Raw genomic sequence first — 12,666 nt, forward strand, 5'->3', positions numbered from 1 at the left:
AAATTGCCCATAGGTGTGAATCTGTGTGTGAATGTGAGCGCGAATGGTTGTCTATGTCTCTATGTGTTAGCCCTTCGACAGGCTGGCGACCTGTCCAGGGTGTACCCCGCCTCTCGCCCTATGACATCTGGGATAAGCTCCAGCGCCCCCCGCGACCCTGAAAAGCAGAAGCAGAAGCGAATGGATGGATGGATGGATGGATGTTTTAAATTACTTTTATTTATTTTTTAAATTCAGTTCAGTATTATTTCTATAGTGCCAAATCATAAGCTTGAAAGGGCTTTGTATTCCAGGGCAAAGGCCCAACAAAAATAGAGAAAAAACCCCAAGGCTAATTTACACCATTTACCACCATTGAGGCCTGCTCTCATAAAGTGTCATAGGTTTTACTCTGTCTGTAAAGCTGGTTTTCAGAAATATAAGATTTTAGAGTACCATCTTTAGCCAGTATAGTGTGACGTCACCAGGTTGGTTGGTTGGGGCATATAGACTTCGCTAACATAAAGTAATGTAACTAATGACAGAACCAATAACTCACTAGAAAACAAGGACGCTGAAACTAAAAATGAGTCTGAGAGGTTGGTTTTTGTTCTGTCCCTGAGTGCAACAATGAGCTTTATGTTAATCAAGAAATCAAGAATAAGGTGTCTACTTTAACTGTCTGTTTCAGTGGTTCTTATTGTTTGTCTATTGCATATCAGTCTTTCCTTTGCACATGATATAATTAGTTGCCTAACATAAACTAGTGTAAGTCTGTTAGCCACAACCAACCAGCCTGGTGACCTCACATTCTGTACTGGCACTAGATGGTACTAAACATGTTTTAAAAAATTAAAGTTTTAACATGTATTTTTAAAATCCAACTTTACACACAGAGTTAAACAGATGATAATTTTTGGAGTTAGCCTTTAAATGTGTAGTGTTCACTGATTTTATCTTTGTTTTTTTGTGAACAGTATTTCCGGGTTGGTTTGCTGATTTGTCTGCTGGTTCACGCCTTACATTCAGAGTGTGCGATGTTGTCACATTCTTAGAATATTATGGGCTTGACCTTTGAACTGTTCCCTGTTTGGGCAGAACATGGTGGAAGTGCAGACGACAGCACTGTGAGTTGCAACAGAAAAGCAACAGGAAGTGATACAACACGCCTTAATGCATACATTACAGCACCCAGTGAGTGAAGTGGAGAGACACGAGACTCCGCAGAAACAAAAGATATAAACCTTACTTCTGTAGTGCTCAGTGCCATTATCATCACCATCACCATTATCTGACAGTGGGGATGGAGGTTGTATTTATTTTAACTGTGTGATAGCTAGCCAATATTACTTGGTTTTCAATTTTCCAACTGATGAGGGGAATGAGGAAGGCCTGCAATGTTATTATAGGTGTCAGTAAAATAATACATTTTGGCAAACCTGAGAAATCTGCAAAGTGGCCACTCTGTGTGTGTGGCAGTGTGTTTGTATTGAGTTCAGCCTCGTATTGACCTTTGAGCTCAGCAGAAGCCCTGGTGTAATGGCCCTGGCAGTATTTCGGTCATAAATCCTATAAATATGAATTATGACCACTAAATCCATATGTCTGGACTGTAGTTTACATGTGTGTTCTGTACCTTTAAGAGTCCTTTTTCTGATTAAGTGGGCTGTTTGGGGTTGGCTTGAACATGGCATCTGCTGATTGGACCCCACTGCCAACTTAGCCACCTCAGAAACTCTGGCAGCATCAAGCAGCAGCAGGCCCGTCTTCCACCGCCAAATTCATAGTGTTTTTTCTTGTGCGTGTGTTCTGACACACATTTATATATAGTATTGGAAAATAGCTCTGCTTATTGTTCAGGTAGCACTTTTTTGGAATAGATTTTTTGTTTGTTATTTTGAACTTGGTTCACCCTGGGGTTTTGGTTCAGTTTTGGTACGTTCGCAGTAGCAATACACTTCACCTTTATCTGTGAATTGGCTACTAGGTGTGTGGCTTTGGGAACCAGGGCGGGGAAACACTTTTTTAAATGGGATCTATGACACTGGTTTCACTGAATTCATCTGCGGCGAGAACACAAAACCTCAATAGCCTAAAGGTACTGTCCTAATCTACCAGTTAAGGCCACCAGCAAAAAACTTAACTAGAGAAAAATCTGTAGTTATAGTCTCTGACTATCACCTGCTAAACTATTTATTTTGAAGATTGACCTGTTGTTTCGTCTCTAGTGTAGTTGTTGTCACTTTCATCTTCACCAAAGCAGGTGAAATGAATTCACAACTTACTTGGAGAGACTGATACCCTTGATGTGACTTTGTGTTGCACTGTGATACACATACTGATGATAAGTGTATAAACAGTACTTTGTTTTAAATCATCATTTAAAAACTGCGTTTTATATCTATTCGAGTTATCTGTGTCAAATATTAAAATTGTGTTGATGATGCGAAACACTTAAGCGTGAAAATATATTTAAAAAAATTAAAAAGACATTACAAAGGAGGCACAGAATGATTCCCAGCATTGTATATGGCCTGTTTATCACAACTAATCATAAATGAAGTGTCAGCTTTCTGTGCAGCAATTTCAGTGGTTTCAAACAGGAAACACGTCAGAGATCAGGGTAGAGCTGCAGTTACTGTGTGTTTTCTGATTTACAATGATACCATTAAACCACGAAGACATATTGACTGAAGTAGCGTTTCGTGCTGACAGAAAACTGCAGAGGGATACATCAAATACAGGTGAGTCCCGCTGGTTTCTCAGACTCACATTTATTTGTACTTCTGCTGATTAAAAAAACAAAAAAACTGAAAAATGATTATCTTTAACATGTGGAGCAAAAACAGTCAATGATCAGCACCCACAACTAACATCCGTGTTCAAGAGACCAATCTGATCTCATGATTCTAAATTTGACTAAGGCCTGGGCCAAAACTACCAATAGTTAACCATGATCCAGATCTGGACTCAGACCTATCTTTAGAATAAGTCTGAGGCCATTTCTAGTTAACTCTGCACAGCTTTTCTCATATTTACGGTAGGATTATTTTTAATCTATGCAGCCTAATTTGTTTGTCTTTATGGAAGTCAATGCACGTACACAGGAAACTCACAAATTAGTCGTGTGCATTGTAACTGATACCACATGATGTTACTCAGCAATTAAATAACCTATTCAGAGCATGGGTGAAAACACAACTCTGCAAGGAGATGAGATGTAGAAATTCAGGTCAAAGTTCAAGTAGTAAGTCTGGCAAATCATGAGAGATAACGGTTAAAGATGAGATTGTTTCAATGTTAAATAGAGGGAAGAAGGATGCCATGCAGTAATTATCACTGTCATCTCGCTGCAAGATGGTCCTGGGTTTGAATCAAATCTGGGGCCTTTTTTTGTCCAGTTTCCTGGTGTTTGTTTCTCTGGTTACTCTGGCTTCATACCACAGTCTAAAGACTGAGGTTAGATTAACCACTGATTCTACATTGACCGTGAGAGTAGAGAGAGTTCACCACCTTGGCCTTCCTTGTTGTAGTAGACCTCAGTCTCTATCGATCTTGTGCTTAAGGCTCATTCCTGAGCTGGCACGTGCTTTCTTTCAGCCCAGCTTTCTCCAGCCATTAGTAAGATTTCTCAGTGTGAGTCATGTCTTTTGTCTGCTGGCAGTACATGCCATGCAAACGCCTGTCTTTCCACGGCGATTTTTCTTCTTGCTCCTCTTCTTTCTTGAGTTTCTGCTGCCTGAGACATTCACTAGGCACATGGTCAGTAGTGGCCATCTTCCTAATATACCACACATCTGTTGTTTCATCCAATTTTAGTCATATTTAAAGCAACAAATCACAAAAACAGTTTCCTTAGCTTTATATCTTCAGGTACAATTATACAGAGAAACCACCAATAATCGTGTGCCCCCTTTGCGTAAGCACTTTGGCGACAGTTGGAAGGAAAAACTCCCTTTTAACAGGACTTCCTTTTAACTCAGAAGAACCAGGCTGTATGATTCAGTAGCTTTTAGAATCACTTTTAGCAGTAATGAATCACTTTTGGGGTTGTATGGAAGCCCCAAACGCAATTTCATTGTTCTTGACAATGACAATAAATAAATAAATACTAATACTAAAATAATACTAAATGTGAAGTAATGGTTTTCTGCATGGCTTTGTCAGACTCTCACATTGTTGTGGAGCTCTATTGGCTTTCTTTTCATGCTTCTTTGAGGTTTGCCGTCTCTCAATCATTCTGATGTTGATTTGCTGCTGTGCTTAGGATCTTTGTCCTATTGACGGTCTCACATTTGACTCCTATAATACTATATTTGACTATAATACTTTGGTATGCAGAGGAGTTTATGGTCGACTCTGTGACTTTAAGGTGCCCAGGTCCCGTGGCTGCAAATCAAACCCTAATCATCACTCCTCCACCACTGTTCTAATAGTTAATGATACCTTTTGCTGAAATGCTGGGAATGCCAAACATGGTGCTGCCAAATATCTGCACTTCTGGCTGCTCTGTACAGAAGTCTTGTGGTTTGTTTAGAAGTAACTTCCCAAGCCTAAGCCATGTTGCCATATTCTTTATAAGGAGAAGAGGCTTTCTCCTGGCGGGCACTTTCAAACAAACCATAGTTGTTCGGTCTTCTTTAGATTGTTTGTCACGAACTTTAACATTTATCATGTTCACAGTGGCCTGTGGAGTCTGACATATATCTCTTGGGATTTTTTCACAGTTTTTCTGAACATTGCACCATCTGACCTTAGGGTGAACTTACTTAGTTTGACCATCATCACATGGTGGCACGGTGGTTAGCACTGTTGCCGCACAGCACGAAGGTCCTGAGTTCAATTCTACCATCAGGCCAGGGTCTTTCTGTGTGTAGTTTGCATGTTCTCCCCGTGTTCGTGTGGGTTCCCTCCGGTACTCTGGCTTCCTCCCACTGTCCAAAGACATGCAGCTTGTGGGGATAGGTTAATTGATTAATCCAAGTTGCCCATAGGTGTGAATGTGGGAGTGAATGTGAGTGTGAATGGTTGTCTGTCCCTGTGTGTTGGCCCTGTGACAGACTGGTGACCTGTCCAGGGTGTACCCTGCCTCTCGCCCTATGACAGCTGGGATAGGCTCCAGCGCCCCCGCGACCCTGAAAAGGATAAGCAAATGGATGGATTGATGGTTTCACTTTGAGTTACTACATCAAACAAAGACACCATGAAGATAATTTCAAAGATTAAAATAGCAATTATACATAATTTGTTGCAAAATGATGTATATGTGAGGTGGATTTTTGTTTCCGCTCCAGAAACATCACTGACCAAAATACCATGACTTCACCTTCCAATGAGACCTGTGAGGTTAAGGATATTTCAGCCAAACCTTTCTTTATACTGGTCCACAGTTTGGTCTTCCTGGTAAGTTTCAAATCATCAAATTGTGCTCTGTCAGAAATTGGTTTGAGGTTCCCAGTGCATGTACCAAAGTCTGTTCTCTCCATCCTTTCTGTGTTTCTTTAGGTAGGTTTACCTCTCAATGGCTTCATCATGAAGTTCTACTGTAGTCGAGGTCGAAAGCAGGCGTCCAGCAGCTTGAAAGTCTTCCTGAAGAACCTGACAGCTGCTGACTTCCTATTCTGCCTCTGTCTGCCACTCCGCATCACTTACTATGCCAGAAGCTCTGGAATAATCCCGAGTCTCTACTGCAGCTTTGGAGCTTCTGCCTTTTTCCTCAACATGTATGCCAGCATCATATTTATGGGGTACATCGCTGCCAACAGGTAAAAAAAAAAACCTTTACAGTGTTGTTAAGTACAACACTGGGTGTTACATCAGTAAATGTAGCTTGCCATCACCAGTGTGTGAATGTGTGTGTGAATGGGTGGATGACTGGATATGTAAAGCGCTTTGGGGTCCTTAGGGACTAGTAAAGCGCTATATAAATACAGGCCATTTACCATTTACCATTTAAATCCTGCAGTCCTAATTAAAGCATGAATGCATTTTTTAACTTAATGATTTTGGCAGCACTGTGGCTGATTAGTGAATTTGTCTATTGCCTGCTTTTGCTTCTCTCTTCAGGTATCTGAAGATCGTCAATCCTTCAGGAACTCGCGTCCTGCAGACAGTACGAACTGCCCACATCATCTCTGCGGTCACCTGGGTTTTTCTTCTGGCTACAGCAATTTCTTACAGCAATCTGTATTTGATGACTCAGGAATCTCTGACCTCTAACTCCAGCCGCTGTGATCCCCTCTTTAGTGAATCAGTCAAGTTGTTCTTTAAAATCATCCAGGTTCTGTCTGCCATCATCTTCCTCTTAGTCTTCATATCCCTGGTCTTCTTCTACTACAGCACCTCCCGCAGTGTGTTGCAGGCACAGCAGAGGCAGCTGGCCTCCTCTGAGAAGCTCTTGAAGTCTCGCAGGAACATGTTGCTGCTTGTCAGCATCTTCTGTGTTTGCTTTGTCCCCTATCACCTGGTTCGACTTCCCTTTACTTTTCTGTCGGGAAACTGCACAGTAGGTCCAGTGTTGTACTACCTGAAGGAGGTGTCCACCATGGTCTCAGTTTTCAACATCTGCCTGGACCCTGTTGTTTACTTTTACCTCTGTAAGGCTTTTCGGGCCAGGGTGAGAAAGTTGTCCAGGAGAGCCAACATTCAACAAGTGAGTGAGGGGAGTGAGAGCAGCAAGGAGCAGTTTGGCATCGTTACATCAACAGCAACGTCTCAAACCAATGAACTGTAGGAAAACTTCCATATTTTATGTACAGCCTTGTTTTGTGTGTGTGTGTGTTTTTTCTTTCTCTTTTTTTGTCACGTGAGTTCTGTGCAATCATGATTATCCACCACAAATCTTTACAAATAATATAGTTTCTGCTAAGCTTATTTAAACATATCATGAAGAACTTTTTACCTTTCTGCAATATTTTTTTTTATTATTTTATTCATAACAAAAATTAAAGCATAGTAGTAGTATCTATTTATTGTCATTGTCAAGAACAATGACAGGGTGATGTTGGTCCCACAGGATACTGTGCACCCTCCTCAGACAGCGAGTGGGGAAGATATTACTGATCTCTGGCAGACTTGTTCCAATAATTCTGCCAGCTTCTTTCACCACCCGCTGGAGTGCTTGCTGATCGGCCTTGGTGCAGCTGGGGAACCATACTAGAAATCCATACGTCAGAACGCTGCTGATGGCACAGTTGTAGAAGTTCAACATCAGAGATCTGGGAATGTGTGCGCTCCGCAGTCTCCTCAGGTAGTAGAGGCGCAGTAGATAATTGGTGTTGCTTAAAAAAAAAGAAATCTCAGATTTTTTTTCTACTTGGCTGTTTTCCAGAAATGTTTCATTTCATTTTGATGTGTATTGTAGGAAATACACTGAATAAAGCGACAATGTTTTGAGGTTGGCATGTGCACATCATCATGATTTATATTCGTGAGCACATTCAGTCACATCATGATTCAAATATACTTTATAAATAGCATTGTTGTACTGACTTCTTTTTTGACTCATGAATCAGTTGTTCCACACCGTTTTAGTCAAAAGGACCTATATGCATCTATAGGGTCATATACGGTAGCTCTAATTCATAACAGAAGTTATCTCAAGGCATTTTAGCTAATGCTTTGGATTTGGTAATCTCACAGTCTAAGAAGGCTAACCTGCAGTCTCCATATCCTCCCTGGTGAATTTGATGTATTGGTCCACTGAGTTAATGTGATCTGTGAAATGTAGGATGTCCTGAGATTTGATTTTCACCCAGGTGTCATCCACATATCTGAACCAATGGCTTTGTGGTGTTCCAGGGTAGGATAGCAAAGCCCTCTTTTCCACTTCTTCAATCGATCAATCAATCAATCAATCAATCAATCAATCAAGGCTTCATTTGCTATGTGCAGGTTGCCCTGCAGTGAAATAGGACACCCCCCCCCCCCCCCCGCTCCCCCGATCTTACACACACAACACAGACATCACATGGGGATACAGGTCGAAGATCGGTAGTGTTACAGAAAAAAAAACACTGAAATATACACTACAATGGGAAAGTAAAAGAGGAAAAAAAGTGACCTCTACTCATGCTGGGCTCCTGGGAGGACAGCATGAGCACAGGAAACAAAAAAACTCCTCTGCACAAAAAGCACATAAATGTCCACAGCACAACATTATGGAACACGTGACAAGCCACAGGGTCGGGTGGGGGGTGAGGAGTAATCCGAAGCAAACACAGCAGCCATTCCAGCCTGGGCTCAGACCCGCCTCGTGTTCCCAGGAGGGAACAAGCATCGAAGGCGTTTGGAAAGGGAGGGGGGATGAGTGTGTGCATATCAGTGTATATGTATGTGTGTGCGTGTCCAGAGTTCAGCTGAGACAGTGTCCTTCGCCCTGCTAGGCTAAGTAAACAGTCTTCCAGCCAACCCAAGTGGCCTTGCATGGAATGGGAAGGCACAGACTAAACACAGTTGTTATCAGGGTGTTGTTGTTCGGCTCCAGTCTTGCAACCGCAGCTGGCGCCGAAAGGGTATCCACAAGAAGTGATGGTGGTTTTAACTTTTTACTTTAGTGCAAACAGCTCATATGAATTTCAAAGCAGTTCTAACACTGGTCTCTTAATCTCCCGTTGGAGAGCCGCGAGCTTCGCCATACTTGGGTTCTGTGATGTTGTCATTCTTGTGCTCAAAGAGCCAATTCTGAGAACTCACGACCACAGTGAGCTTCTCCAAGATGTGATCCAATTTGCGCTCAGAGGTGTTATTCTGAGTATTCACAGCAGCCGTAGCCTTTCCAAGATCTTATCCGTGCCGACTCAATGAGCCCATTTTGAGAAACTCACGCCTCTCCCATCGTTTCAATCCCAGCAGGCAGCCTTAAGTCTTCGATAAGCCAGGGCCAAGCCAGCTCCAATCAGCCAGAACCCTGTTACCATGGTTCCAAATAGGTAGATATCTTCAGCACTCAGGCTCACCCAAGCCCAGACTTCTCGTTGAGAAAGGGGTGTCAATTGCATTTAGGGACCAGTTGATCCAATCCATAATTCCTCTTTTAGGTTTTAGAGAACAGACTGAGAGAGAGTGTTCCAGGGAAAAGTAATACAAAATACACGAGACTAGACAAGGACATAAGAGGCTAAGCAGGGAAGCTAAGGGAGAGGAGGAGGAGGAGAAAAGTGTGACCGCCTTTGTCAAGAGCAAGAGCAGAAAAAAAAATTGGCCATTGTACAAATTGGCCATGATGGGTGAAACTGGGGAGCCCATTGCACACCCATGTTTCTGCCTGTAGAATTGACCCTTGTATGTGAAGTAGGTGCACACAGTTCCAAAAACAAACACACTTGATTGTGATCCACTAGCGGGATTTGTCTCGGCGTCACAGCAAAGCTCAATCTTTTTTTTTTCTGTTCTGCAGCTCAAGACTGTTTATGGACCCTAACATGTGAGACTTTGATAAGGTCAGAGATATTTAAGTTGTTTCTTTGTGTTTTCTTTAGTTTTCACAGTGTCTGAAGAAAATAAGAGAGAGAAATAAACTTCAGAAGACATCAGTAGGTGTGGCCACTGTTTGTTGGACCCTGTAGTTACAATACTGGTTAACTTGAACATATTTACTTTATTTTATTTACATTCAACATGTCAGTATTGAGCATAACTAACTCTCAGTAAAATCACAAATAAGTTATGTTATGTTTAACATGGGTTATATTTTGATCGGTGATTAACCGACTACACCACTACTTCTTTTATTTTATTTTATTTTTTATTTTTGATTACGAATAAATTATTTTTTAGGAAAAGAGAAAAGCTCTGTTTTACCACTCTTATAGTTTTTACTCACATGAGGCGAGATATTAAGACCTTTGACCACTTAGCTGGGATGTAGGCAATAGTTCAAGTGATTCACTAACAATGACATACGTGTTCCAGCAGGAGGCAGTAATGCACTAAACTGCACCTGTTGTGTTGAAAAGAAGGTGAAAGAGACTCAGAGTCTTGTCAGAAGTATTGTGAGGGAGTTGAAAGAAGAGGGTTATATTTCCAAGTCTCGGGAAAAATATCTGTCTGCTCCGATTTTTCCTCATCCTCGCCGGTTTTATCTTTCACCTAAGATTCATAAACCTCCAGAAACCTTGTCTGTTCCATTTAAGATCCCTATTGTTAGTGATTGGGACTGTGAATCATTCAGGATTACAGCATATAGAGTCTTTTCTAAATTCCTTGTCTCATCCGTTTAATGCACCCTAGTTATGTGAAAGATACATATGACTTTATTGACAAATTGAAAGATGTGAATGATCCATGTGACGCCTTACTTTTTACGATGGATGTGGAGTTCCTCTGTACCAACATAGACACAAGGTTGGGCTTATTGGCAGTTGATAAAATATTTAAATAAAATATGATTTTACACGTTCTGATGATAATATTTTAAAATTATTAAAATGAACTTTGACTAGAAATGATTTTCAATTTGAGGATTCCTTTTTTCTCCAAATCTCAGGTTGTGCACTACGTGGATATTTATACGTCCCACTGGGAAACGACAATTTTAGAAATTACCACTAATTTATTTTACGGTATTCGGACAATGTTTTTGGGATTTGGACACATGGATTAAAATATTTCAAAATCTTTTTGCATAAATTGAGCAATCACCACCCCTTAATAAAGTTAAAATTTCAGCTAGATCAATTTGTAGTTAATTTTTTAGACAAAGTTGTTTTCTTTAGAAAACAATAATAGTCAAAGTAAACAACTATGTAATAATTATTAATTATAGTAGTTACATTAATAGTAATGTAATCATTACACACACACACAAAGAGATGATGTTCATTTGGTATAACTGAGCTGCTCACACACCTTTGATTTTAATAAACACACTGAATAACTGAAGATTGTAGAGTCAATAATGATACTCTTCACACATAATATGTCAAATGGAATAAGCCAAAGGTCAAAATAACGATGACGATGATGATACTTTCCACACAAAAAAACTGAAGTAGGTCAAATGTCAAAGTGGATGTAGTGATAAAACAGTCAGCAGTGTGTTAGTTTTGCACCAATATCAGTGGAGGACTTTACCCTGAAAAATGCAGAGTGTAATGTAGAGCTTGATGGTTTTCCCAGAAACTGAGATTCTGTGGCTAGGATTTCATTGTGGATTGAGGTTTCTATCAAATCACTTTGAACGTCTATGTGGTGATAACGTGTTCACAGCTGAAAATGACACAGTGGGGTCTAAATCTTCTGGCAGTGGTTGGACAGCATGAAGGAAAATGGTGGAGCAACTTTATTCGTGAAGACTTGCTTTGTTGGTGCTGTGAACAGACACTTTATTTCCTGCTTTGAACTGTTTGTTTTAATGACACTTTAAAATAGATTGATTTGTTCTTCATTCAGTTATTGGATGACTCTTTTTATTTTTAGCAAATATTTATGTGCTCGTTCACAAATGAAAGACATAAAGACGTCAATCTTTTTGTGTGTTTGAGTGTTGAGAATGAGACTGACAGCAGGGTGAAAAGAAGTGAAAATGAGATTGATTTTATCCTCAGATGCTTTATTAAAGCACACAGGAAGTGATTGTGAATGCCCGTTCATGTTGGATCATCATGTGAAGTTTTCAGGATTCAGACTGGAAATGTGATTTCTCTTTAAGGCTCTAAAAACTGCGCTTTGCCCCTTTAAATCTCTTCCCCTCCTTTATTTGTACTGACAGCGAGCGCTCTGAATCCACACACACTTTCAGTTCTTCTTCTGCTGTAAATAAAGGAAAAACTAGCTGATTAAACGAGCTCCGTCATTACAAACTTCCTGCTGATGTTTCCATGTGAAGCAGTCGGAGATATTCCTCCGGCTGGACGACACGCTCTGCTTTGATACTAAAGCATTATAAATCTTGTTTTTTGGTGCCTGTGACCCATCTTATTAATTTATCAATCACGCAGGCAGTCGTTCCTCTGAGTTGGAAGGTGGCAAAAGTTACACCAATTTATAAATCGGGTGATAAAACAGACCCTGGTAATTATCGACCTATTAGCATACTCCCTATCTTTTCAAAGATAGCAGAAAAGTGGGTTGCTAACTCTATCATCAAACATCTTAATGACTCCAATCCGGGTTTGCACCCTATGCAATTCGGATTTCGCACTCTTCATTCAACTGAAACGGCTGTCTGTGTTTTTGTTGAGAGAGTGAAATCTTACTTAGACAAGAGCAGTTATGTTGCGGCTGTTTTTCTTGATTTCAAGCGTGCGTTTGACACTGTGAATCATCTTAAGCTCTTGTCTAGACTGTCGACATTTAACTTTAGTAATCACACTGTTAAATGGGTACAGTCTTATCTATCAGATAGAAAACAATGCGTGCAAATAAAGAATAGCAAGTCACCCTATCTTTACTGTACGCAAGGTGTCCCCCAGGGTTCAATTCTAGGCCCCCTGTTATTTTCACTTTATGTAAATGACTTGCCTAATGTGTGCAAAAATGTGGACACGATTATGTATGCGGATGATACGGTAATTTTTACGCAAGCCAAAACTGCTGATGATGCAGCCCATCAGCTTTCACTGGCATTACATGATTTACAAAAATGGCTGAATGACTCATGCTTGTGCCTTAATTTTAAAAATACCGTATCAATGTTTTTTAGTAAACCTAAAACAACCGTGGCTGCAGTAAAAGTCTGCTTGAGTG

General features: G+C 40.5%; 1 protein-coding gene across 2 annotated transcripts; it reads left to right on the top strand.

Annotated features, from left to right (window-relative positions):
- Positions 1-1,792: 1,792 nt before the first annotated feature.
- On the top strand, positions 1,793-6,928 carry LOC143416933 (P2Y purinoceptor 14-like). Of its 2 annotated transcripts, none has more exons than XM_076882603.1 (4): positions 1,793-1,914; positions 5,274-5,382; positions 5,485-5,744; positions 6,046-6,928. In XM_076882603.1, the coding sequence occupies exons 2-4, from the start codon at positions 5,296-5,298 to the stop codon at positions 6,710-6,712; spliced, it is 1,014 nt and encodes a 337-aa protein (XP_076738718.1). In that variant the 5' UTR covers positions 1,793-1,914; positions 5,274-5,295; the 3' UTR covers positions 6,713-6,928. The 2 variants fall into 2 exon arrangements, with proteins under 2 accessions (XP_076738718.1, XP_076738717.1); XM_076882602.1 differs by lacking the exon at positions 1,793-1,914 and adding an exon at positions 1,973-2,077.
- Positions 6,929-12,666: the final 5,738 nt, after the last annotated feature.

The sequence above is a fragment of the Maylandia zebra genome, linkage group LG3 (genome assembly GCF_041146795.1).
Source record: "Maylandia zebra isolate NMK-2024a linkage group LG3, Mzebra_GT3a, whole genome shotgun sequence".
Taxonomy (NCBI): domain Eukaryota; kingdom Metazoa; phylum Chordata; class Actinopteri; order Cichliformes; family Cichlidae; genus Maylandia; species Maylandia zebra.

What these genes read in the sequence shown, in the direction of transcription:
- LOC143416933 (XM_076882603.1), top strand. Translation starts at nt 5,296, where the DNA reads ATGACTTCACCTTCCAATGAGACCTGTGAGGTTAAGGATATTTCAGCC. An exon ending in TCCACAGTTTGGTCTTCCTG is followed by an intron (nt 5,383 to 5,484) that starts GTAAGTTTCAAA and finishes GTGTTTCTTTAG; the next exon opens with GTAGGTTTACCTCTCAATGG. An exon ending in GGGTACATCGCTGCCAACAG is followed by an intron (nt 5,745 to 6,045) that starts GTAAAAAAAAAA and finishes TTCTCTCTTCAG; the next exon opens with GTATCTGAAGATCGTCAATC.